This window comes from Dipodomys merriami, unplaced genomic scaffold (assembly GCF_024711535.1).
Source record: "Dipodomys merriami isolate MVZ:Mamm:240054 unplaced genomic scaffold, mDipMer1.0.p SCAF_8, whole genome shotgun sequence".
Taxonomy (NCBI): domain Eukaryota; kingdom Metazoa; phylum Chordata; class Mammalia; order Rodentia; family Heteromyidae; genus Dipodomys; species Dipodomys merriami.
This window is the reverse complement of record NW_027206401.1, coordinates 56,162,456-56,190,025: the sequence shown is the minus strand read 5'-3', so window position 1 is coordinate 56,190,025 and position 27,570 is coordinate 56,162,456. Positions and strand designations below refer to the sequence as shown.

Here is a 27,570-nt window from a genome sequence, read left to right as displayed (position 1 = left end):
TCAGCCCTTGATCCTGTGAACAGGACCAATCTGGCCTCGAACTCATTATCCTTCTGCCTTAGCTTCCTGAGTGCTGGAATTACAGGTGTATTATTGTAACCCAACTTCCCAGGGCGAAATGAGGCACCAACACTCAGTTAATTGGGCTAGGAATCTTTATTAGCCAGGGGACTGCTCCCTACTGTATCAGAACAGTGAAGAACTGCAGTAAAGTCAAATAACCTCAGGGTATTTGAAGGCAAGATCCATAGGGGGGCCACTCTGGTGGTTGTAACCCAGACAATTAGCCATCAAAATAAAGTAAGGTGGATGAGCCTAGATAATTTCTTGTATACATCCTGGTGCCTAGACCAGAGATGGGGGCTGTGCACCCAACTCCAAGGCCTAGAGGTAAGGCATGCCTTCCTTTGAAGTGCAGGTACCTGGCTCAATGGGGAGTGAGCTAGGAGGGCTTACTTTAGAGAGATGCTGATGCCATAGCCTTAGGAAAGCATTGATTAGCTCCTCAAATGGCTTAGAGATGAGACAAGCCATCCTTAGAAATGCAGATGTGAGTTGTTGCTATCCTGAAATTCTTTCTAGGTTGTAACACTGGTAATTGCCTTGAATATGTGCATGAATGTCTTAATGTACTTCATAGTTTCAGCCAGCTTAAATTTGCAATAATGTTTACTTTCAAGTATTAATATATTCATTAACAATTCATTATCAAATAAAGAATAGTAATTGTCATTCTTTCTATTATTAACATGTATATTTTATTGAGCAAAATCTAATGAAGTTGGTTTACTTTAGCCTAACTGAATCTTATATCCTGGAAAAAAACTTGGTGTTTATATGTCTGGGGTTTATATGTCCGCCAAAGAAATGAACTGAGGGAGCATGGCTCAGTAGTAGAGCTTCTGCCTGGATTCCTGAAGCCTTCTGCCTTATCTCTGGGATGGGGGATGGTGTATGTGTGTGTGGAGGGGCGGGCAGGGAGGGAGAGAAATTACTCAATTTATTAGGGGGAATAAAGGACCAAAGAGTGTGGGAAAGTTCAATGAAAAGACACAGACATGGAGAAATGTCTTGGTAGTCTTCAGAGATGAAGCTGACTTATTTAAATTGAATAGCCTCATATCTGTTCTCAAGACTTAGAAAACAAAACACAAACCCTTCCGGACTGAAGGGCTGTTTCAGTTAAATCAATAAACTATCCCGATATTTTCTTAATCTATTCTTTTCTGACTTCTCCCTTTCCGCTCTCCCCGCCATTCATCACTCAGACTATCGTGAGGAAAGGCGAGTCTTAAATGGTAAGTGATGTGCTTGTGTCATAAACAGTGAATCAGACTCATGCTTTCACACAGGAGTGTGTCACAAAAATGTCAGCGAGTATCTGAGGCTCTTAAGGTTTGGCTCCTGGAAGTCTTATATTGCTAAGTCTATATATATTTCCATGTGTGACCTGCCTGCCTTTTGTCATTCCAATGGCCCCTTAGATCACACACGGGGACAGACTCCTTTTGAGTTCCAGTAAGGACCCAATCTCTTCAAATGGACATATATCATTCAGTTAGACCATGTGTTGGGTGCCAGAATATACTCTCAGCCTATTATGCTTGCCCAATTATTTTACTTCACCCTGCTTTTACCCAGGAGGATGTTGCATAAGCTTGCTTTGCAGATGTTGAAATCAAGATACATTCTGTGGCAGAGAAGTTAATTTGTTCTAACAAGTTATGTTTTTATCATGATACTCTTTAGTTTTTCTAGATTTTCTGGAAATTCTTTTTGTGTTCTCCGGATGGTTGAGAGAAAGGAAACAGTATAAGACAACAGCTCTGACACTTAGCCTTTTTTCCCTAACTGAATCTAAGTTTATTCATTTACACTCAAGTATATCTGGAGAACCTGCACTATTTCTAGTACTAGAGTAGTGCTTGGACTAGCTGAGGAGATAGACAGTATCCGTGCATAAGTTATAACAAATTATATCACTACTGAGAAGAACAATGTCTTGTTTTTTTTTTTGGGGGGGGGGGTTGGTCATGGGGTGTGAACTCTGGGCCTGGGTGCTACTGTGAACTCTTTTCTCAAGGCTAGCACTCTGTCATTTTAAGCCTCAGCACCACTTCTGGTTTTCTGGTAACTATTGAAGATAAGCACTAATACTGAGCTTAAATCTAGATTTTCTCGTTATAATCAAGTCAGACAGTTACAATCCAAGCAGAATTCACAGAAAGTTTTAGATTGTCATGTACAGGTTTTATTAACATACTTTGAGACTTCTAAAAGAGAAATAACAAGATCTTAGATAATGAGACTTCCTTTTATTAACATACTTTGAGACTTCTAAAAGAGAAATAACAAGATCTTAGATAATGAGACTTCCTTTTCTTGCATTTTGTCATAAATTCTTATGGTGCTTGGTTTTGTTACCTATGGTTTTACAGTAAGCATTCCTCTTTTTGTCTCCACTGCTCCTTATTCACAGCTTTGGCCTGGTTATTATATCTCTGAGGCTTCCCTTAGTTTATCTGCTTTGCAGAGTTGCATGGGAGGAGAAGGAAGCAGAAGAGTGGTGTGTAGGCTTAGGCCTCATTATTAGCCTCACCCTAAGACATTTGCTGGTTGTACATCTGTGATTGCTGCTAAGCACGCTGTAAGCAGAAGGTTTTGTGACTGAAAAAAATCTCTCAGGTGCCAATGAACTTCAGCTTATAATTGCTGACTTCCTATTGGAGATCTCATAAGATCACTAGAAACTCACCACTAATTTTTTTTCTGCATATTTTGAGAACTAGCAATATAATGGATGCATTTAATTTTAGTCATTTAGGAGCAATACTTGGGAAAAATAAACTGACAATATGAACAAACTGCATAAAACATTAAATACTTAATGCTTATAGGGAGAGTTCTTTCATATCTCAGAGCTTCAGTGGAGGGCTATGTTGATGAGGACCCACAGGCATGAGTAAAGTGGGAAAAGAACACCACCTTGCTGAGTTAGTGGAATAACGGGAACTCCGGAACACTGTAGTAACAATGTTAACTAGTATGCCCCCACACTGAGACACACTGAGTGTAATTGACTCCCCTGCTGGAAATAACTCCATCAATAGGAGAGTGCATAAATTATGGTGTATTAATGCAGTATGATCATATTCAGTAATAAAAGCGACAAATTACAGACACAAAATGTGTGTTTGAACAACTGTTGTGTTGTAACCATGTGTTTTAACATATGTGGTGTTGAAACCATGTTGCTTTAACAACATGGTTAAAAAGCTCTGGCTTTGATTTATTGCTCTCAATCATAAAAGAATTGTAGTCTATAATGTTGGGCCCAAAATCCAGACCAGAAGAATATATTTTATGATTTCTTTATATGATTGCAAGAACCAATGATGATGTATAGTTAATATGCACTAATTAAAAAGTACTAATCCTAGTGTTAAATAGAAGTTTCAATAATGGTTCACTTTGGAGGAGGGGCAGCGAGGGGCAGGGCATGAAGTTGGGGCTGGCTCCAAGAGTAAGTTTAAGTCATGTAAGTTCTTTGAGTAGCTCATTTGTCGCTAATGTCCTTTTGTGTGAAAGCCCAGTGAGAAGTTAACTGGAAAGACAAGCTTTGAGGTGCTGTGTAAGTAAGTTATGGCTGTCACTTGTGTTTCCTTGTGAAGGTTTGCTTCCGAAGAGGCCAGCGACAGATACGCCTGCCACGGAAAGTCCCTCTTCTCCAAGGTAGACACCTTCCTTACTTTACGTTTTTAAAGTTTTATCAGTTTTACACAGAAACGCAAACATTTAGGACGAGAAAGCTCTGGGGCTGATTTATTGCTGCCTATTGATCCGTACTTCTTGACATGTGGCCTGTGGTGCCTCACTTGCCAGGTTTTGCTGGAGTAGGCACTCTTCCATAAATGTCAGTTTGAAGCTGGGTGCCGGTGGCTCAGGCCTGCAATCCTAGCCACTCAGCAGCGTGATAATCTGAGGATTGCAGTTGGAAACCAGCCTGTATATAAAAGTCCATGGGACTCTTTGCTCCAATTAAACCCACAAAAAGCCAGAAGGGGAGCTGTGGCTCAATTGGGTAGAGCACTAGCTAAGAACTGAGTTCAAATCCAAGGACTGGGGAAAAAAAAGTCAGTTTTCAGGAACTACAGAAATTTGATCCCTTTTAAATAACCCTTTATAAATGATTTATTAAAAATATATATTCCTGATAGAAAATTTGGAAAAATACAAAGAACTATAAAGTAAAAAAACACAACACTTATAATCCTACCGATCTTAGATGTGTATCTTGACATTTTGACTTACTCCTTCCAGTTTGATTAACATAGTATCTATTTCCATATTATTCTACTTTTTTTTTTTTTTTCGGTTGTGGGGTTTGAACTCTGGGCTTGGGCACTGTACCTGTGTTCTTCAGCTCAAGGTAAGCACTCTACCGCTTGAGTCACAGCACCACTTCCGGTTTTTTAGTGGTTTATTGGAGATAAGAGTCTCATGGACTTTCCTGCCTAGGATGGCTTTTAACCATGATCCTCAGATCTCAGCCTCCTCAACTAGGATTACCGGTGTCAGCCACGGGTGCCTGGCTTATTCTACTTTTATAATACTGACATTACAACATATTGTATGAGTTCTCTCCTGTGTGATTAAATGCTCTGTACAACCTTTTTTTTCATTCTGTCATATGACCATACCACAATTTAGTTAGCTATTCAGTTATTTAATGGAACTATTTTAAGCTGGAACTGAATACTAATTGTCTTTAACTGTTAACACCATGTGAAGCGGTACAAACTTGTGTTATAGTTGTTCTCTGTCCTTTCTCTTATTGCCCCAGCCCCACTGCAATATCATTCTAGCAGAGCATCTTGCTATACTTCATCACAATTTTTTTGTGAACAGTTTTAGTAAATCATGGGGCTAAGAATGCCTTTTCAAGTTTTAGGTATGGTTGCCTATGTGCAGGTGTTAAGTGCAGAAACAGTACTGATTTGATCAGTAGTTACAACAGAGGTCTTAGTTTTACCTTAACTTTTATTGTTGATCCATTAAACAACCTTGATGAGTTGATTTCTTTGGGATAAGGAGTGGAGTTAATAAGCATGCAGATTTCCTTAACTAGCATTGTGTATTCTATTATAATCTGATCAAAGAACGTTTTAATAAGATGAACAGCCTTTATAAAAAGTATCCTTTATCTGTGATTTTATTTTTCAGTCGTGGGGCTTGAACTCTGGGCCTGGGTGATGTCCCTGAGCTCTTCAGCTCAAGGCAAGTGCTCTACCACTTGAGCCACAGTGTCACTTCTGGTGGTTTATTGGAGATAAGAGTCTTATGGACTTTCCTGCCCAGGCTGGCTTTGAACTGCGATCCTCAGATCTCAGCCTCCTGAGTAGCTAGGATTATGGGCATGAGCCACTGATGCCTGGCTATCCATGATATTTTGTATTCAAATACATAAAAGTATGTTTTAATTTGAAAATAAATAATGTTCAGCTATTAAGACCACTTTTAACTTAGAAAAATTTAACCTAGTGAGATATATTTCTTCTCCCTGTAAATTTTACACACTTGATCACTTGATGATTTAATATATGTCAGTAACTTTGTCATTTATTCACCTTTATAGCTACGACTGGTTCCAAACAGACTCTTCAGTTACCATCGTCATATACACAAAACAGAAGGTAAGCATTTCTTTAAAAGTCAGGAAGAAATAAAAAAGTAATACTCAATAAATGTTAGCCACATGCCTGTTCATCTTCCCTTCCTAGTTTTACTCCTTTGCTCCTCACTACAACTATGCCAAGTTATTCCTGCTTCATAGAGAAGCAAGAAATGTCAGTAATTTTCCCAGAGTCCCACAGTGTGTTGTGGTGTAGCAGTATTTGGAGCTCAGGCAGTCTGACTGCTGCCTGGAAAGAATGTTCTTACCTCTCCAACCTTGTGTTACCTCAAACACTCGAAAGTTTTTATGTGTTTTTCCATGATTGTTTTTTTGAAACATGAATGACGAAAATGAATCACATTAACTTCACCATAAGCCAGAATATAAGTTTGGGTTAGAGAGAATATACTGCTATGGCTTAATATGTGTGAAACCATAGATGGTGGTCAGATGCCCTTTGAAACGAATCAGGGAGATTCTCTTTTGTTTATGTAAATAACCCCTTTTATCCAACACTATCTTAGATGTCAGGGATCTAGTAATGACCCAGATTCAGAGAGACCTGGCTTTTACCAGCTTACAGCCCCACTGGAAAACTGAGCAAATATGTGCCTAACTCACATTGCCAAGCTCATCCTTCAACAGCTGTTGTGGTTCAGTAATTAAGAACCACATAGTGTTTAAAGACAAGTTTTGGTGGCTGGGAATTTTGGAGAATTGCTACTCCTTCTGTGGTAGCAGAGCCACATCTGAGCCAGTGGGTTCCTCTGACTCACAGCAGGACTGAACATTCTGTAGACATGTACTGCCTCTGTCCACTGTAGCCCAGGCTGCGGCATCTGTGCTTGTCTGCTTTCCAAGTCTCTACATCACGCAGTAAGATGGGCAGGTGTAAGGACAGGCTCTGTGTGGAAGTGATGTGTTCAGTGCATGGTGTACAAAAGGAAAATAAGCAAGTACAAGTATCTTGATTTCTGCCCTGATTCTGTTTTTTTGCCACCTTGCTTATTTAGCGGGTGCTATTGATACCAAATAATGCTCTAAAGGAGTCCCTAAAGTTTATGACTCAGGAGTTAATGGGTAAAGTATATATCAAACAAATATGTAATGAAAGTTATGATATGTTCTTTGAAGAACTGGATTACCGTGTGGGAATCCATAAAACAGTATCCTAAGAACGTTTACTGATCACCCTAAAAATAGTTTTGTACAAGTTTTAGAGAAATTTTACTTCTTAATAACTCTACCTTTGCTTTCTGTTATAGGATATCAGTTTAGAATCAATAATCATTGATCATCAGGATGGTTCCTTTAGAGCAGAAACAATCATGAAGGATTATTCATTTCTTATACATATTGGTAAGTATCTTATTAATGAGAATGTTGTTGCCTTTAATTGTGTTTATTATTTGGTATATAATCTAGGTGCTAGGTGACTATATTATTTATATCCTACTATTGTCATTTTGGATTTTCTTCTTTTTTTTCTTTTTGGTATGTGTGTGGCCAATACTGAGTCTTGCATTCAGGGCCTTATGTTCTTGCTTGATTTTCTTGCTAGTGCTCTACAACTTGAGGCACGCCTCCCATCCAGCATTTTGCTGTTTAATTGGAAACAGTCTAGAGGGCTTCCCCTCCTCCTCCTCCTCCTCCCCCTCTCCCTCCCCCTCCCCCTCCCCCTCCCCCTCCCCCTCCCCCTCCTGCTTCAAAATTAACCCACCAGATCTTAGTTCCCTGAGAAGCGAGGATTACAGGTGTGAGCCACCCTCGACAGGCTGAATTCTGCTAGCACGTGGCATTGTGGTCTCACCCTTCCACGCTTTAGCAAGTAGATGTAATCAGAGTGGATGATGTTTGTGGGCCTGGTTCTGGTAAGTCTCTTCTGCTAAGCACTTACAAGAGTCTCTGGAAACGTGGTGGCTTGGCTCCAGCGCAATGCTCACTGGGAGGCTCCCACTCACCTGCTCCTTGCCTGCAACGAGTTCTGGACCACAGTTTTGTATTGCCTCCTTTAGCTGCCTCTGGACATGCTCAGACCCAGCCAGACAATTTAGTTAGCAGTTTTGAGGGATTCCAGGTCAATTAGAGGAGAGAAATCAGTAGTAAACTCCAGAATCAGCACTCCATTGTTCCTCTGATTCCCAGCCATATGAACTCTAGGATTTTATCATTTGCTCCTTTTATGGCACGATGGTGATATTTTATGGTTAGAAGGAGAAGCAGCACACACACGCACACACACACACACACACACACACACACACACACACACACACACACACACACACACACAAAGCAACAACAAGAATATAATCCTAGTGCTTTTAAACATATGTTCTTTGTATAGAACATTTCATTACTTTTGTAAAACAGGCTGGAACACCAGACTCGAGCTCACTTGTGTGTGCCTTGCTTTGCTGTGTTAGTGAAGAAGTACCTTTGGTTCTGAATTTAGCCAGCATTGATTTTTTTTCTATTTTCTCCATTCACAAGATTCACCAACTGCAGATCATTAAAGCTCTCTTTTAGAAATACATCCTCCTTCTGGACATTGATGAAAATGAACTAAGCAACTCAAGGGCAGAGATGGGAGGGAAGAAAGGAGGGAGGGTAAGAGAGGGAAAGAGGGAACAGCTAACACTTAAGCAAAAGGAAAGAATGTCTATATCACCCAACGTGGAAGAAATAGTTGTACTGTCAAAGCTCATAGAATTCACAAACTTTATAGACCAAGATAACGTCAGTCTGTCTTGTGAAGGTTAAAATGTGTTTGTAACTTTAACTTCATATCACTATCCCACAATACTGTGAAATTTGTGAAATTTATATAATCATTTCATCTCAATAAAAAATTATTATTAAAAAAAGAAAGAAATACATCCTTCCCCAAAGGTTTTATATCTCTTTACTGTTAGCATATGGTAGAATCACCTTCATGGGTGGGTCTTCATCACTGTGGAAATGTGCCTGTTAGTCATTGGCACTGTCCCCATGTCTCCGTTGGTGAAATCCCTGGGCAGCGTCAGCTGTGCTTTGGAATCCTGTGTCACTAGTCTTCCTCATATTGTAGCTGTCCAGTCCAGCCAGAGCCAAAACTGGAGTTGTCCCAACAGACGCTGTAGCAGGGACTTCCCACAAGTGAGTGTCCCCAAGGATGGGATTCCAGGGAGGGCCAATAATCTCCAGGAAGCCCTGAGTGAACATTCATGAGGTAAACTCAGCACAACGTGGCTGCAGCTTATCTCCAAGGCCAACATTGGAAGGAGGGGTGTTCTGTTGTGTGTAGTGAGGGGTCAGGTTGCTGGGGTGATGCATGGATTTGAGAACTTTGTCTCTGGAGACTAGCTACTATCTTACAGTGTTTTGGATAACATCCTTTCTCAGTGCCTGGAAATACATGCCCCTGCTGGGGTTCAACCCACAGAGGAAAATAGGTAGCTGGCTGGGTCACAGGGCAGCCATGATATTTCATATTTCTTGGTCAGAACAGAAAAGTGGAGCAACAGCACACATGAACAACTAAGCAAAACTCAGTACAACTGAGAAACTCTTGGTTGCCAATAGTGAAAGGGAAAGGTTGAAATAAAGTAACTTTTCAGTGTCAGGTGACTATATTAACATGGTGAAACTTAGAAAAGGTATTTGCAAAGATATTTCTTGTGTTTTCTCTTTTAGAATGTTAAGTTCCTCAGGGGCAGAGGTTTTCTTTTTATTCACCATTATATCCATCATACCTGGGAAGTATCTGGTTACACACAGATGCTCAGGAATTTGTTTTTTAGGATCAGATGGATATTTGCCTCCTGAGAAAAGGGTGAGAAAAAGTGAGCTGGATTGGGTGTGGCCTGCTCACATGTAGTGGGTGCTCGTGCACACATGCGTGGGCGCACACACACATACAACCAGCCACTCACGTGCTAAGTACTGCTGTCCTTCCTAAACTGCTTGCTCCTTTCTTGTAAGGTATCAGTCAGGACTAATGTGGATTGGCAGCTTATGGGCAGTTGAGTATTTATCCCTCAGTTCATAGGGAGAGAAATAGAAAAATGGAAGAGATATATTTTCAAAAATTGGATTTTCAGTTATTATCTCAGAAAATGTTTCCTAATTGTTTTTTAAGGATTTTGAAATAATATGTTAAAAATGATTTTAGCTGGGCACCAGTGGCTCATACTTTGTAATATTAGCTGCTTAGGCTGAGATCTGGAGACTCAGGTTCAGAGTTAGACTGGGCAGAAAAAGTCTCTGAGATTCTAGCTCTAATTAACCAGCAAAAAGCTATTCTGAAGGTATTCCTCAAGTGGTAGAACGTCAGCCCACACAAGCTTGAGGCCCTGGGCTCAGAGTCTTACATAGTACTCACAGCTGTATGAATTGATTATAATGAAATGCTTTTTTTTAAATCACAGGGCTAAGCCATGAGGTTCAGGAAGACTTTTCTGGTAAGCTACAAAAAAAAAAATACTGTTTATGTTCACACATGCCTAAATATATACCCACACATCATTTATCTTAAAAATATACTCCTTTTGGTCTTGCCTCCCTACCCCCCATTCTTTGTCTCTGTTTCTCTCATCTCCTTATTTTTCCTTTTTCTCACCCTTAAGAAACAGTTCCTGCTGGTTGCTGATGGCTCATGCCTATGTTCTTGCTACTCAGGAGGCTGAGATATGAGGCTCATGTTTGAAGCCAGCCTGGGTAGGAAAATCTGTGAGACTACTATCTAATAAAACTACTTAGAAAAAAAGCTGGAAGTGGCAATGGGACTCAACTGGTAGAGTGCCAGCCTTGAGAAAAAGAATCTCAGGAGCAGTGCATAGACCCTGAGTTCAAGCCTCAAGACTGGTACCAATAAAAAAAAAAAAAGCCAAACAATTCCTGCCTCCTCTTTCTTCTTCCTTCCTTCTCTCTCATCTCTACACTCTCTCTCACAGCCCTAGCTGGGTATGTTTTCTTAGATGATATGTTTATGTGGCTTTGTTGATATCCAGTAAGTTAAGAATGGGGCTGCACACACACACGGGTAACTCCTCAAGTTTCCAGGACATTTCACTAGGTCAGAATGCCTGCTGCAGATTCAGAGACAGCATTCTGCTTCAAATCAGTGATCATTTAATTGAATTTCTTTGGCTAATCTACTTTGAAACGTTAGATTGCTACTAGGTTCTGAGTTTACAGTGGGGAGAAGCAGATCCATTGTTTCTGAAGAAAATAGCTTAGAAGTGGAGTGCTTTCCTAAAGGACACAAAACCCTAGGTTCAGTCCACCCAGAAGGTGAAATGTTTTCTATCTTGTAGCTTTAAAAGCATGTGTAATCATTCAAGTTAAAATCAATATATAGAAGTCTACATATATGTATGTACACATATATACACATATGTACATATATAGCCATGTATTTGTACACATATGTACATATATATAGATACTAAAATATGTATATGGTTACTAAAATATATATGGATATTAAAACGTATATATACATATACATATATGCACACATAATATATTTACATATATATATATATCGGGGGGGGCGATCCGGTCGTGGGGCCTGAACTCTGGGCCTGGGTGCTGTCCCTCAGCCTCTTCAGCTCAAGGCTAGCACTCTACCACTTGAGCCACACCACCACTTCCAGCTTTTTTCTTTTTGCTTATGTGGTGCTGAGGAATCGAACCCAGGGCCTCATGCATGCAAGGCAAGCGCTCTACCACTGAGCCACCTTCCCAGCCCACCCACATATTGTTTTTATGTGCCTATCCTGGGGCTAATACCACTTTGAGCTCTATTTGGCTTTTTAGGTTATTAATTGGAGTTATGAATCTCATGGACTTTGCTGCCTGGCATGGCTCTGAACCTTGATCCTCAGATCTCAGCCTCCTGAGCAGCTAGGATTGCAGGCATGAACTATGGGCACCCAACATAAATTTTTTAAATATGTTTATTTTAAATACTAAACTATTTTAATCATTCAAAAGGAAGAAAATCTAAAAGGCTTTTAACTATCAAAGATTCAAAGATACTTTACTAAATTCTATATTTACTAGGGACCATTCTAAAATAAGGTGGATTAATATAATTCTAGTGAATATGTAAACAATCTTTTCTCACAAAGTATCGGGATCATTGTATAAAATCAGAACATTCTGACTGCAGGGACTTTTAAAATAAAGCCATATATTTAGTATTAACAATACAGCTGGAATTTTCTCTTCTTTTCAGTGCGGGTTGTTGAGAACGTGGGAAAAATAGAGATTATCCTTAAGAAAAGAGAGAATACTTCCTGGAAGAGTCTCGGCCATCCACTGGAGATGCACGGTTCATTTATTCCAAGGAAAGATAGAGGTGTGCTGTGCTCTGTTTTGTTGTGCTTATGGGTGTTGGTGAGGCTGGGATAGCAGTGGCAGAGCGGTGGCATGTAAAGATGTCATGGTGTTTGCCAGAGGGTCTGGTGTCTCTCTCCAGGAAGTCCTGAGGGGAATGTTGTGTCTGCAAAAGGGCTTTTTATTTCTGGTTTTTTTTTTTTTTTTCAGAGGTTGATTTTCAGATTATACTGTGTAATATGTAGATTTCACAAAGTCATTAGGTAATACCTTGAGTGGAGAATTCTAATAGTGCTAGACCATTATACAAGCGTTCATTCCTTCACAACCATTTCAATTAAAGGTGCAGAAACAGTTTATGTGTATGCCTTAGATGCACATCTCTTTTTACTTTTTCTGTGAAAGACACATTTAATAATTTTCTGCTCAAGTAAACAAAACTATGTGCAGAAAAAGTAAATATTACAGTGTTGAAATATCACAAGGAATGCGTCCTGTGTTTTCTCGTTGGCCTGGCAGCACTTGCTGCTCCATGTGTTCTGAAGTTTCACAGTGATGTGTCAGCCTGTGTGTCTGTTCCTACCCTTCATTCATCTGCATTCATCCTTTGTGATCTTTGAGATCTCTGTTGTTTGGGAATGGTGGCCTTCAGTTCTAAAACGTATCATTTTGCTTTCTTCCTCTCTGTTCTGTTTTCTTCTTTCTAGATGTTCTTACTCTACACATCTTTAATCAGTCACTAAAGATCTTTTCTCTCATTTTGAACTTTGTCCTTTGGTTCCGATTTTTAGTGACTTTTTTGATAAGAGTCATGTTTCTCTACCGGAGGCCTGCAGGTGGAGAAGGTTCTACAACCTTCCACTGCTGCTTCTTCAGCCATGGGATTTCAGGCTTGCACAACTGCATCTGGCTTCCCCTAATCTTGTTAATTTCTAAATTTATGTTCTGTTGTTTTAGAATCCTATTCCTGCCTATTAAATTTTTAAGAATTACTAATAATGTTGAAGAGTTTTCATCTCTAATCTCTCTGTCCTCCAGATTTATTTGTTGCATTACATTTTCTTTTTTCTTTCTCTGGTGGTGATAGCACTGGGGTTTGAACTAAGGACCTCAACACTTGTTGGGCAGGCACTCCATCACCAAGCCATACTTCCAACCCTCTTTTACTTTGGTTACTTTTGAGACCTGGTCTCAGTCTCTACACTCTTCCACTGAAGATGGGAAGGCCTCTAGCTTTTTTTCTATTCTGATGGAGTTTCAGGGTCTCCTGCCTGCTATGATCTGCCCTATCCCAGCCTCCACTAGTGGGGATAACAGCTTAACATTGTGTGAGTACTTTAGAAAGTATGTCGTTTATTAAATGCTTTCACACATAAAATGTCTATTGTTGTAAAGAAGGAATTACTTAAGAAGTGAACTTAAGAAAGGCTTTAATTCCTTAGGACATAATGGTTTGCTTTCCAGGTCTGTACTACAGGAAGTGCCAGCTGGTGTCAAAGGCAGTTGTCACTCCCGACACAAGGCTGTTCTGTGTGGCACTGCCTCTACGCACTCATCTGCAGGTGCCGGCCGGGCACCATGTTTACCTCAAGCTGACCATTGCAGGTGAGGCACTTAGCTCAAAACATTTCCAGTCTCTTTGGGAAGTCGTCTTCAAGTGATTACTAAGTGTTAGCTGGGCTCGTGTTGGTCAGCACTGGGTTTGTAGATGCAGTGCCGCTGACATGTTGGGACCCTCGCGGTGCCTGGTTACCATGTGACACAGTTGCCCTAGGCAGAGCTCGTTCCAGGGGACTGTGACTTATTACTGTGACAACCCTGAAGGAGCAAGGTGAGGGGAATCCCCGTAGTTCTCCATAGGGACCACTGTTGGAGGCTTCTATCCACTTCAGTTAGCAGTCACTGGGGTCTATCCCTTATAAAGTTGGATCTAGATAATTAATTCTAAGAATTTGATCAATCTAAATTTTCTGGTTATCTGTGCCACCAGTATAAGAAATTCTAAAACTGTATTCCTTGCTGTGAAAATTCTTTTTCCTTGTTTTCATCCTGAAATTACTTGTTTTAAATACCCTTCTTAATAGTTGCCATCATCTGATTTCCTCTTTAAAGCTGTGAAAGGTAAAATGCCCATCCCCATCATAGAGTTTTCAGCAGCGAGTCTAATGGACTCCAAGCCAGGAACTGGTAGATGTGCTGTGTTACCACGGCACTAATGCCAGATTACATCCAAGAGCTGGTGTCTCTTCAGTGGAGTTAGTACCAGTATACTTTTACACATGAATTAATATTGTACCTGTCTAGGAACCATGTACTGAATTTTGATCTTTAAAATGTTTGGTGAATCTTCTCTTTGGAATTTAGTTATTTAAAATTAAATTATGCATTTTTATTTTACCTTTAAAATATAATATTTTCTTGGAAATAGTTGAATTGGTATTACTTTCATTTATTTACCAAAATAGCATATGTTAAAGTGTTAAATCAATTCAAATAATAAAATAAAAAATTAAATTCCTCCCTTTCTCTCTCTCCCAAATAATAATTAAAAATTTGATATACATATAATTAAAATTATTATATAGATACCTTATTACATCACTGTGGAAAACATTTGATGCCTTTTTTTTTTTTTTTTGTCGGTCGTGGGGCTTGAACTCTTGGCCTGGGCGCTGTCCCTCAGCTCTTCAGCTCAAGGCGAGCGCTCTACCACTTGAGCTACAGCGCCACTTCCGGTTTTCTGGTGGTTTATTGGAGATAGGAGTCTCACGGTCTTTCTTGCCCGGGCTGGCTTTGAACCGCGATCCTCAGATCTCAGCCTCCTGAGTAGCTAGGATTACAGGCGTGAGCCACCAGCGCCCGGCCGATGCCTTTTTTTTCCTTCTTATTTATTTATTTATTTATTTATTTATTTATTTTTGTGCCTGTGCTCAGAGCCTTGGCACTGTCCCTGAGCTGCTTTTGCTCAATGCTAGCACTCTACCACTTGAGCCACAGCGCCACTTGTAGCTTTTTCTGTTTATGTGGTTCTGAGGAATCGAACCCAAGGTTTCATGCATGATAGGCAAGCACTCTACCATTAAGCCACCTTCCCAGCCCCTTTGATGCCAGTTTTGTTTATGTGCTGATAAAATTGATGACATATTTAGATATGTTATCATCTATCTTTTTTATTTTAGACCATATTTAATTAAAATAGATTGTCTATATGATGGGAAGGTTTTGCTCTGTTAAAATTATTTCAGCAGGTATAAGAAGTATACATATATGTGTATATATATATATATATATATATATATATAGTACGTAGATACAGAGCATATATTTAGAATTATGTATGCATTAATATAAAATGTATAGTCATATGTTTAAATTTTGTCTGTTGCATCTTTTATAAAAGCTTTTCAGGGTTTTGGAATTTAATGTCTTTGTCTTGTTTTTTTCTAGGTACAGAAATAGTGAAGCCATATACACCTGTATCTGATTCCTTAGTCTCAGAGTTCAAAGAGCCAGTTCTTCCTAACAATAAATACATTTACTTTTTGATCAAAATTTATCCTTCTGGACTCTTCACACCCGAGCTTGATCGTCTTGAGATCGGTGAGTAATTCTGCAGTGGCTAGACCTTCCTCAGGCACAGTTGTCTCTGTGCTGGCGTCTGTTAACTATCTTAACTCAGCTCGTCTACAGCCCACGTCGTCTTCCCTGTCTTCCCCATCTGTGCTATTTACAGCATGCTGTCTTACTTCGTTTGGAAACCTGTACATGTTGTTCTTGGATCGTTCTACCAAGTTCCATTGAATCTGCTTCCCAAGGAGTTTTCCTTATTTCCTTTCTACTCCTTTGCCACCCTCTAAAAGCTGGCATCGATCATTTTTGTCTTAATCTCTTGCTGATCTCTCCTATTGTCTCTAACTAGTATCTCTCTGTTTATATGCATTTTCCAGTTCATTCTCTTTATCTGCCTGGAGAACAGATTTAATCCTATGGCTCTGGAGCTTTGACGTCTCTCAAGGGCCCCCATTGCTGGTAGACGATTCAGTTTCTTTGAGGCTGCAAAGACTTACATGATCTCTCCAGCTTATCTCTTGCTGTTGAGAAACATTTGTGTTATTTGAAGTTCTATAGAGTTGCTGTCCACGTTGGTAGGCACATGAGGTCTCTCACTCAGCAACAATCCACCCTTCTGTCAAATGCCCTTTTGTAAATATACAAACTAAATATCATTTTTTTTCCCTGTCAGTCACGGGCTTGAACTCAGGACCTGGGCACTGTTCCTGAGCTCTTTTGCTCCAGGCTAGCACTCCACAACTTCCAGTCTCAGCACCACTTCTAGTTTTCTGGAGGTTCATTCAAGATAAGAGTCTCATCGACTCTTTTCTAAAAGCCTATTGGCACACACATTTAATCGTGGAACTGGGGAGGGTGAGGAAGGAAGATCAAGTTGGAGCCCCACTGAATGAACGTACATTTCTTACTTATAATACCGGAGTGTAAGGCATACTTACACTCATTTCCAGCTTCCATCATGGCAGGCAGCACCCAGTAGGCTTTTAGAAAATGTTCCTTCTCCTATTTCTCCCTGTGTCTCTTTCACTGTTTTTTACCCAATGGAAAACATGTCCTCTTGCTAAGGTATCATTAGCGGTACACTGGGGTGCATCACTGAACTCTACACGTAAAGAAAACATTGCTTTGAGGAAGTTAACTCCAGATAGTAGGTGTCAACTGTTGCTCATCTGCCATTTTGACATGTATAGTTTAACGTCTTGTGAAGCTGGTTAGCATTTGGTTATCCTGCCTGGCTCTAAGCAGCTTGGGGATATGGGAAAGGCAGGGTTAGGGATAGGAGCTCCAAGCTAAGCTGGGAGTGAGGGCACACACATTTAATCCCAGAATTTGGGAGACTGAGACAGGAAGATCAGGCCTGTTAATAGGATGGATAGAGAAATATATATACAGAGGGAGAGGGAGAGGGAAAGAGAGAGAAAGTTCATGCTGTGGAATGTTTTTGTTTTTTTGTTTTTGTCAGTCATGAGTCTTGAACTCTGGGCATGGGTGCTGTCCCTGAGCTTTTCAGCTCAAGGCTATTGCTTGAGCCACAGTGTCACTTCTGGTTTTCTAGTGGTTAATTGGAGAAAGAGCCTCACAGATGTTCCTATCTGGGCTGGCTTTGAACCACGATCCTTAGGTCTCAGCCTCCTGAATAGCTAGGATTACAGACGTGAGCCACTGGCACCTGGTGCTGTACAGTTTTTATTGCACATCATCTTCTGTTTTCTACAGACATTCTGGTATTTTGGTCTCTTTCAAGCTGTGATATTTCTATTACTTTGAATTCTTAATTTATCAATTGCTACAAATTTCTTACTACCTAGCAGTGAAAAAGAAAAAAAACTCTGAATATCCTAGCATTTGAAAATAAACTAGAGAATTTGAAGTTATTTAGAAATAAGATGCACAGCTTTAGTTCTTGTTTTTAAAGTTGCACTGGCAAGTTTTAAATGTACCTTGGCTGTAGTTTTCTTACTTCTGTCCCTCCCCGCCCTGGGCTCCAATTCCTCACTGAGTACCTTCTAGACTGGGAGACGGCATTCTCCAAACATAGCTCACTGCTTTCCCAGCCTGCCTTGTTTTCCTAGGAATGAAACTCAGCATCGCTTTCTTTGTTTTAATCAGGTCTTTTATAAAAGCTTCATACAAAAAGTAGCACGTACTAACACAAAGTTTTTGAAAACATTTCTCCCTACCAATCCTATCAGTAGATGAGCAAGTTTTTCTTCTGTATATTATACCATGTGACACAGATCTACATGAATCTACTTTTGAGGTGCCTATAATATACTTTGGTAGTCAGTCCTATACTGAGCATTTGTGGATTAACACTTTGTAATGATGTGTAAAGTTTTGGCTTCAGCTTGTTGGAGAAGAGAATTGTGGGAAACAATGTAGTAAAATATTATTATAATGACTTAATCCACACATACTGAGAGGCCTAGATTACTCTCTGAACTCCTGATACACCTTAAAGACTGCCTGTGTGTCTGCAGCTTAAATAGCCATGGTGTTACCTTAACTCCAGCTACTTTTAGCCTTCTCAGTTTCCCTTCTGGTTTTTTGTTTTGCTTTGTTTTTCTGATTTAGCTTATATTTCATTGTTTAGGAGATTTTGTTTCTGTAAGCAGTCCTGAGGGCAGTTTTAAAATATCCAAACTCCAGGAATTAGAAGATCTCTTTTTATTGGCAGCCGGAACAGGCTTCACACCAATGGTTAAAATTCTGAATTATGCTTTGACTAATGTACCCAGTCTCAGGTATGTAATTTTATCTCTAATTACTGTTGCTTGTGAGACTGTTTTATTAACTTAAGGTATTCTAAATTGATCATTTGCTGGCCATAATAAGAGTATTGTCATTCCCTCATTTATCATTTCTTACTCTGCCTTCTTGAGTCCTAGTTAGTTATTAACTTGCTTCTTTATCTTTTTTCAGTTTTTTTTTTTTTTATAATTTTGGTTATCTATATTGTATTAAAAAAGCATTCACCTTAATTCACTGTAGTATCTCCACTTGTGCATATTTTAAATATAATTAGTTATGTTTAATGAAGTTTCTTTTTCTTTAAAGGAAGATAAAGTTGATGTTCTTCAATAAAACAGAGGATGATATAATTTGGAGAAGACAATTGGAGAAATTGGCATTTGACAATGAAAGGTATTGCATTGGTATTAACTCTAAATTTATATATTCATATCTACATAGTAAGTACAAGCCTTAACTCCTTTGGTTGAAGCTTTGAATTGATCAGGAAGCTGCCTCTTCAAAGAAAAAAGTAAACTAACATAATTTTCTAAACATAAATACTGTTAATATCCCCCTCAACCCCTTAAAATGCTGTTTGTAAAATCTATGTAATATATCATTTAAATGTACATTATACTGAGTTGAGGTTCATTGAAAATATTCCAGTGGCTAGTCAGTTTTATAATCCCACATTTTCTTATATGATGGGGTTCAGGTAAAGAATGTGATGAGGGTGGGTGAGCAGAGACAAGGGACAGGATTTCTTAGAGCTGATACCCACTGTGGCTTTCCCCAGTGGCTTGTTTTGTTGTGTTAATACTCACAGCCTTAGCTCAAGTATCCTGGGTGCCTCCCTCAGAAATGCTGGTACGGTCAATAGAAAACAATTCTAGTGTAATTATTTGTCTTTCACTAGCCATTGGATTAATTTGTAGGTTTATAGGCACATTCTAGTTATTATAAATAATAAAGGAAACCATGCAGCCTATGTTTCTTTGGGTCTGGCTTACTTTGGGCTTACTTTGAGTAATATAATTTTTCCAAGTCTTTCATTTCCTTACAAATGAGGCAACATCATTCTTTTTGATGGAGGCATAGAATTCCATTGTGTGTGTATACCACATTTTCTTGATCCATTCATCCACTGAGGGGCATCTGGGTTGATTCCATATCTTGGCTATGGTAAATAATACTGTACATGGTTGTCCTGATGGCTTTAGTGCTGGCTGGTTTGTGGTCATTTGAGTAGTTGGGATTATATGAATAAAGACATGAGGGCCAGAGTGTTGAAGTGTTTTAGTGACAAAGCAGAGTCTTGTTTTCCTCCTAGAGTTTGTCTTCAGCCAAGAAAAAGAAAAAAACAACAGGAAAATAGAGGCCCTAAGTACTCTGAGATGCCCATCTGTGGCAGTAAAGAGTCACTGCTTTTTAATCAAAAGAATTCACAAGATTGGAGCTGGGTTTGTAGGAGAGCTAATAGTAGTGTGTGGCACAGATGGGAGTTAGGTTAGAGAAGTGTTTTCACAAGAGCTCTCGGGGCCTGATGTGGATGTGGCAGGAAGAATGCCATATGGCAAAGAGAAAGGGAGAGGAGGAAGAAACAAAGTGTTGGATATACAGGCTCTGCATATGCTTCAGAAGGAATCTATATGTATTTCAAGCCTTTTCATCTCCTCACTGTCATTCTAAAATAATTTTCCTTATCTTTAAATCGTGGGATTTCCAGTCAACATCTCAGTTTATTAGTATAATACATTTTCATCAAAAATAAGTTTCTTAACAAGAATTATTTCCTTCCATTAACATTTTAGACCACAAAAGCATTCACCAGAAACACATGCATTTTCTCTTTTTCTTCTTCTCCTTCTGTTTTGTCCCTGTTGCTTTGTATCTTGTGAGTTACTTGGGTTTAGGTTCAGGTAAACTTTTCAAGGATCCCAGTTGTTGTGACTACAGGAGTTTTGGAATGGTTCCTCTCATTCCCTCTCATGTTTACAGCGACCTAGAGCTACTCCTTTTTACCATCGGAGAGGGAGGAGCCCATGGGCACCTGTGTCCCAACACTCAACAATGAGAAACCCTTCATGCATTCTGATGACCCCTTCATTCATTTCCTGCCCTCAACTTGGGATCAGTCCTGCTTCACTGTAGCAGTTTCCTCTTTCTGTGAAGGGGATAAACAGGATATGAGCCCCTTTCAGTATCCTTAAATTGTGTCTCTGCCGCCTATTTGCTTTTTCCTCAAAGTAGCTAGAATTCTAGCCAAGGGACCATTATGTGAATAGATACAAAATGCAAGAGCAGTTTAAGCTGTTTATAGAAAGATCTCAATGGTTTCTCCTCATATATGTACATGCCTGTAGAAAATACGCCACTAACCATCTTTTTCCCCAAAGAAAAACATACAAAAGTGAAAAACTTATGAATGATACTTATTGCAGTTTGTAGGGACTCAGTATTGATTTTCATATTTTAACAGTTTTATTCCAGTGAAAAGTTCATTGCAAATAGAGGTATAAGAGACCATTTCTATTTTTTTTTTTTTACTTAACCAAGGCATTTTTCTTTCTGTGTTTTATCCAACTGTCTATGTGTAATTGAAAATTTCTTAGAACTCTGTAACTACTTTGCTCTGTAACTACTTTGGGGGTCCCTTTGAAAATCTGATGAAAGGTTATGAAACCTTCCTAGAAAAGTGCACTTACTCACATGTAAATGAAGTAACATTTACATATGTAAATAAATTAGTGACAGTGAATTGCCTTGTATAAACTAAAATGATGACTTCCAGACCTTATAACCAATTTGAGAGAGGTGTGAACCAGAGATTGAAATTCACATGCCACTGAACCTATGAAATGGCTCTTCACTGTGATTTATACCAGCATGTAATTAATAAATACAGTGTGGAGCGTGCTGGGATCTATCCTGAGTTAAATAAAAAGGCCAAATTTCTTAGCAAATATCATGTGCCTGTATGTTTTTTTGCTACAGCTTTTCTTCTTACCTATTCAGGTCTCTGGTCAGGGTTATATATTACTCTGGCCTCTCAGGGAGTGTCTTCTTGAATTTGAAATGTGCTAATAATGTGTTTAAAATAATAGAGTTTTAAAAACTGGTTCTTTTCCCTAGATTTGATGTTGAATTTGTTCTCTCAGCACCTGCTTTGGAATGGAATGGCAAACGGGGACACATTTCACCAGCTCTTCTCTCTGAATTTTTGAAAAGAAGTCTAGAAAACTCCAAAGTCCTCCTGTGCATTTGTGGACCAATGCCATTTACGGAGCTTGGAACTGGGTAAGCGCCGGCTGGGGCGAGAGTGAAGGTCTTCCTTGGGTTCTTACACTTGCGCAGTCTGTTACAGCGTAGAGAAACAAGAACAGTTTTAATCTTCATGCAGGTACAGGGTAGAGAGTGTATGTGTAGTACAAACAATGTGGAGAAGAAAGTATATGAAAGGAATTGCGTAGGATGCAAACGCGCCATTACTTTATAGGAAGGACTTGTGTGCCTGCCCAGGACCGGTCCCCCCTCCCCCCAGGTGAGCTGAGGACCAGTCCCCCCTCCTCCCCCAAGTGACCCAAAGACCAATCCTCCTACCCCCCAGGTGAGCCGAGGACGGGGGGTCACTGCATTGTCACCTCACACTGTCCGTATTTGTCATTTTGTGTGGACAAACAACAGCAGAAGACTCAGAAGCCCCACCCCCCTTGTTCAATAAAGAGAAAACAGCTTATAATTACTAAGAATAAAATGGTTGTGTGAGGAGGGGTGGGAGCCACATGGTGAGAAAAGACCCGTGCTTCGAATGGTGACTGAAATGCACAGCCAGAGGAGATGGAGGGGGCAGACACTTTAGTCAAGCATAGAGGGAATCAGAAGATAGACTGGCTAGGCTAGAGTGAAGGCCCTCACATGGGAGAGTCAGCTGGAAGGTAGGCGGGGCCCAGATAGTGAGAGCCTTACCTGCAGTACCAGAGCTCCCGTGGGATGTGGCCCTCTGCCTGTGAGCCCAGGAAGCTGCCAGCTGGGGGTTCAGTGCCCGCCTCCCCACTTAAAATCACTCACTACCCAGGAAGTGGAACCAGATAAACAACATTTCCCTGCATGTGAAATGCTTCATCTGGCAGCAGCATGTGATTTAGTAAACATAAAATAAAAGCTGCTTGTTTTCAGCAGCATTTTAAACAGAGCCACTTCCGTGAGGTTCTCTCCACCTATACTGTGCTCCAAAGTGAACTGCATTTCCGCAGCTCTGTCTGTTATACCTGTTTAGGAAGGAAGAATGAAGGTAGACTGCTAGAATCAATTCCTTATTTTGAAAACTGTTGAATAAAGAGAAACAGAAATCAAGCATCTATTCTGCGTTTTCATTATGAGCCAGACTTCTGGATAACTACATAACAAGCAAAAATCTAATGAACAAAAAAAGGATTTGAATATTAGGGAAAAAAGTAGAATGTCATCGGTGTTTGCTAGAATGCAGTAAGAGAGGCAACTGTGTATTATGTGCCATTGTGAACTGGCTTTGTCAGACAGAATTTAGCCTTCATGAGGCTCCAGATACAGTTATTAGATGTGGGAAATGAGGGAACATGGGAACATGTTACCAAGAAACATGACAGAGATACTGCAAAGCAAGGGCTGTGGTGGGGTTAACAAATAAATTTGATCTTTTGCAACAAATATTTTGTAAGACGTGGTTAGGGATGGAGGGATGAAGGAAGGAGAGAGAGATCTTACAGATCAAAATATACCTAAAAGATTTATTAGCTGACTTTAATGAATATATTGCAATGAGTAAATTGACTCAAACAACTTAAAAAGTCATGACATTTATGAACAAAGGAAAATTTGAACACTAGGCATTTGATAGTATTTAAGAATTATTGTCATTTTTTAAAAAGTAAAAATTACTTGCCTAATTAAGTGGAAAATGAAAATGAACTGTGGTGCAGAGATAAATTTTGTTCTTATTTCTTCATCTTTTCATATCCATCGCACTCTGTACTTGTTTTTCAGGTTGCTGTACGATCTTAACTTCTCCACAGATGAGATCCATAGTTTTACGGCATGATGAAGACCTTCCATTGTCTTCTATTCAACCAGGTTATTTTCATCTGTGATGGACTGGCATTTTTTTAAGTGAACATTTTTGTATGTCCTAAAGGTTAACTAGAGTCCAGGCTTCCATTTCTTAAATGAAATCCAATGTTCCCTCAGTACAGGTAACTTCTTGGTTTTTTTACTACTGATATTTAACCTGGAAAATCAATCATGACAACAATGACATGCAAGATTCTTTGTTATGGGTTACAAATTTCCTTATATTCAGATTGTATCACTGTTCTACTACATCACTTGCCAATGGTCACTTTGATTATGTTTCTATGCTATTGTATTATTAGCAATACGTTCTATTTTACTCAGGAATCGATCATTTATGTCTTTGTTGTTAATATTAAAATGTGAAATATGGTAATTTATTAAGTGACCCAAACAACTTTTTGTATGTATGGCATTGATGCAGAGTAGAATAAAATTATACTTCAGTACTTTTTAATTCTTGTTTGTAGAAATGTGATGGAATACAACAACACTGGACCAATGTCTTAAAGGGAATTGAGAGGTGCCAATACAACGTGTTGGAGACATCCCCCACACATGCCATGTTGGGCCGGGCCTGCTGGAAAACATGAGATCCCTGACAGCTGTTTGCATTCTTAGCCAAAGCCAACAGCCTCAGAACAAAGTGCATTTTCACATTTCTAGCATCCAGTTCATGGCCTAAAATTATCATCATGGAGTGAGTTGTTTTAATTCTCTTTTTGAACAAATCTAAGCCCGCTGGGAAAGGAGCACATCTCGCCTTTGATGGCTATTTTCCCACTGCCTTTGTGGCCGGCAGGTGGGCAGGGTGGCCTCCAAGTAGGCGTGCGGCTGCTCACTTTCTTGGGTGCCACAGCAGCGGAATGCAGTCCTTCCCACCAGGGTGTGCAGCACCCTTGCTGTGGGCTTTTCAGTCAGGGCCACTGAGTGTGGAGGAGGTGGGGTCTGCGTAAGCCAATGGGGACTCACAGACACTGAGCAGGAGGGGCCCCTTCAAGAACGGATCATTTTCTTCTCTCTACTCAGACTCCTTTTCATCCCAACTAAACCTGCCCCAGCATTCTGTGTGCACCAGCAACTTGAAGCGAATGCAAGATGTTAATGTTAGATCTGGAACTTTGAGACATCTTGGGGAACACTTCAAGTCACAGGCATAGGTGGTAACTTCCTGAGCAGGTTTCCCAGTAACTCAGGTGATATGGGTGGGGCGGGGGGAGGAGGGGTGTTGGGTTGGGAAGGACTGACTGGGGTTGCAATGAATTAAGAATACTTTACAGCACTGGTGCCGGTGGCTCCCGCCTATAATCCTAGCTACTCAGGAAGCTGAGATCCGAGGACTGTGGTTCAAAGCCAGCCCAGGCAGGAAAGTCTGTAAGACTTTTATATCCAATGAACCACCAGAAAACCAGAAGTGGCGCTGTGGCTCAAGTGGTAGAGTGATTGCTTACGAAAAGAGCTCAGGGACAGTGCCCAGGCCGAGTTCAAGCCCCACAACACCCCCCCCCCCCAAAAAAAAAATTACAGGACAAAGACAACAATTACTGGAATAAGAGACCAGCTATCTATCTGACAAGGGATTTAAATATCCAGGTCATAATAAAACAAACTCAAAAGGAATAAATAGCCCATCAATAAAGGGGCAGATGAATTGGACAGACACCATCAAAAAGCAGCACAATGGCAAAAACACATGAGGAAACATTCAGCATCTTCAGCTATCAGAGAAAGCCAGATCAATTCATCGGAGTCCATCTTGCCCCAAATAGTGTGGCTCTCATCAAGAAAACAAAAAGCAAATGTTGGAGAAAGGGAGCCCTTGTATGATATTGGTGGGATTGTAAATTTAGGCTAGTCACTATGGCTAGTGGATTTAGGCTAGTCACTAGTCACTCCACAAGAATATATACCCTGAAGAATCAACATCAGCTGTCTATAGAAACACATTTATCATGTCATTTTTTAAAACTATAGCCAAGCTATGAAATCAATATAACTGCTCATCAATGAATGAACAGATAAAAGATATATACAACAGGGGGATGGGAAGGTGGCTCAGTGGTAGAGTGCTTGCCTTTCATGCATGAGGCCCTGGGTTCAATTCCTCAACACCACATAAGCAGGAAAAGATGGAAGTGGCGCTGTGGCTCAAGTGGTTGGTGCTATCCCTGAGCTCTTGCCAGAGTTCAAGCCCCACGGCCAAAAAAAATGTATCTGTGTGTGTGTGTGTGTGTGTGTGTGTGTGTACACAACAGTATTAGTCAAAAGCCCCACGGCCAAAAAAAAATGTATCTGTGTGTGTGTGTGTGTGTGTGTGTGTGTGTGTACACAACAGTATTAGTCAAAAGGAAGAATGAAGCCGGGCATCGGTAGCTCATGCCTATAGTCCTAGCTACTGAGGAGGCTGAGATCTGAGGATCATGGTTCAAAGCCAGCCCGGGCAGAAAAGTCTGTGAGACTCTTAACCTCCAACAAAAACCACTCAGAAAACCAGAAGTGGCACTTTGGCTCAAAGTGGGTCGAGCACTAGCCTTAAGCTGAAAAGCTGAGGGGCAGTGCCCAGGCCCAGAGTTCAAGCCCTATGACTGACCAAAAAAAAAAAAAAACAAAAGGAAGAATGAAATTAAGTCATTTGAAGACGAATAATGGAACTGCTGATGATAAGGTTATGTGAAAGAAGTTGTCTCCCTAATGCAGCTCTTGAATGGAAGTTGGGGGAGGAGGAAAGAAGAGTATGAAAGTAAATGGGAGATTCTTAAGGCTGGGGAAGGAGAAGAGGGGAGATAAGAAAAATCTCCCAGAAAACAAAACAGTAAAAAGATACATTTGATAGGGTTATCCATTTTTTTCCTATAAAATTAAAAAATTCTCTAAGAGAAGTTGATGATCTATTCTTAAAATAACAAAGAGGAGCCACGCTCATGACTTATTCTGAAGGCTGAGATCTGAGGATCATGGTTGAAAGCTAGCTCAGTTATGAAAGTTCCTGAGACATCTATCTTCAGTTAACTAGCAAAGAGCTGGTGGCTCAAATGGTAGAACATATGCTTGAGCCACTGAGACTTAATTCAAGCTATAGTGCCAGCATGTACACTAGTGCACTTATCAAATAAGAGGAAGAATGGAGATGGAAAACCATAATGAAGGGTTTTGTTGCTTTTTTCAGGTATAATGGAAACTTTAAAGGTGGTGTGTGTGTGTGTGTGTGTGTGTGTGTGTGAATTCTGAACCTGGGGCTTGAACTCAGGGCCTGGATGCTGTCCGTGAGCTCTTCAGCTCAAGGCTAGCACTCTACCACTTGAGCCACAGCACCACTTTGTGGTTTTCTGGTGGTTAATTGGAGATAAGAGTCTCATGGACTTTACTGCCCAGGCTGGCTTGGAACAATGATCCTTAGATCTCAACCTCTTGAGTAGCTAATATTGCAGGCATGAGCCACTAGCACCATCTTTTAAAAATGTTTTATTGAGGAAGAGTTTGCAGACAATACAATGCATGTTAAAAATCTATTTAACAAGTGTGTTTCCATGAGTTTGACAAAGGTATATACTCCACCATAATAAAGATGTCAAGCCTTTCCACCATGTAAGCGTTCACCGTGCTCTCAGACAATCCATCCAGGCTCTATCTGGCCCCAGACAGCTGCGGATCTGCTTTGAGTCAGTGTAGATGAGCTATTTCCTAACTGTCGGTCGATAGAAATGGCATTATCTAATATGTTCACATTTGCCTCTGGCTGGCTTGTGTCCTTTCTGGTTGTGTTCACAGGTATTTTTGTCAGTGATTACCGAGTGGCACTGGCTCATTTCTGAAGATGACCGACTCAGCACTGCAGTGAGCTCTGACCTCTGCTGTCCCTACTCAGGCAGGGACACAGACGAACCACCAGTCTATATACTCGTCAGCCCAATCTTTGCCTCCTCTATGTGTCCACCTGGTGCTGGACAGACAGGCTGTTTTCCTCAGAGTTCCCATGAGATGGGCTTCCAGGAAAGGGTCTCGATGCTGGAAAGCTACTTGTCTGCTTCTGTTTCCCCATTCCCTCCTTCACACGTGTAAACTTCAGGCCAGCAGGGACTTCGCCATTTGTTGAGCCAATTGGACAGGGGAAGGATGACGAAGGTGGTGTAGAAACCATCCTTCTTGTGCTTCAGATTCGATGT

The 27,570-nt window shown here is 40.3% G+C and overlaps 1 protein-coding gene across 3 annotated transcripts in view; it reads left to right on the top strand.

Annotated features, from left to right (window-relative positions):
* Positions 1-23,864, top strand: part of Cyb5r4 (cytochrome b5 reductase 4) — a 41,726-nt gene extending 17,862 nt beyond the window's left edge. The window contains exons 5-16 of one of the 3 annotated variants that reach the window (XM_070010120.1): positions 1,269-1,298; positions 3,672-3,732; positions 5,636-5,693; positions 6,940-7,033; positions 10,084-10,116; positions 11,898-12,020; positions 13,463-13,603; positions 15,446-15,598; positions 18,162-18,312; positions 18,626-18,712; positions 21,434-21,598; positions 23,324-23,864. In XM_070010120.1, the coding sequence (XP_069866221.1) occupies positions 1,269-1,298; positions 3,672-3,732; positions 5,636-5,693; positions 6,940-7,033; positions 10,084-10,116; positions 11,898-12,020; positions 13,463-13,603; positions 15,446-15,598; positions 18,162-18,312; positions 18,626-18,712; positions 21,434-21,598; positions 23,324-23,378 (1,151 nt within the window). In that variant the 3' untranslated portion in view covers positions 23,379-23,864. Of the gene's footprint in view, positions 1-1,268; positions 1,299-3,671; positions 3,733-5,635; positions 5,694-6,939; positions 7,034-10,083; positions 10,117-11,897; positions 12,021-13,462; positions 13,604-15,445; positions 15,599-18,161; positions 18,313-18,625; positions 18,713-21,433; positions 21,599-23,323 lie in introns of those variants that run through there. The other 2 variants (XM_070010121.1, XM_070010122.1) reach the window with 2 other exon arrangements.
* The last annotated feature ends 3,706 nt before the right edge of the window (positions 23,865-27,570 follow it).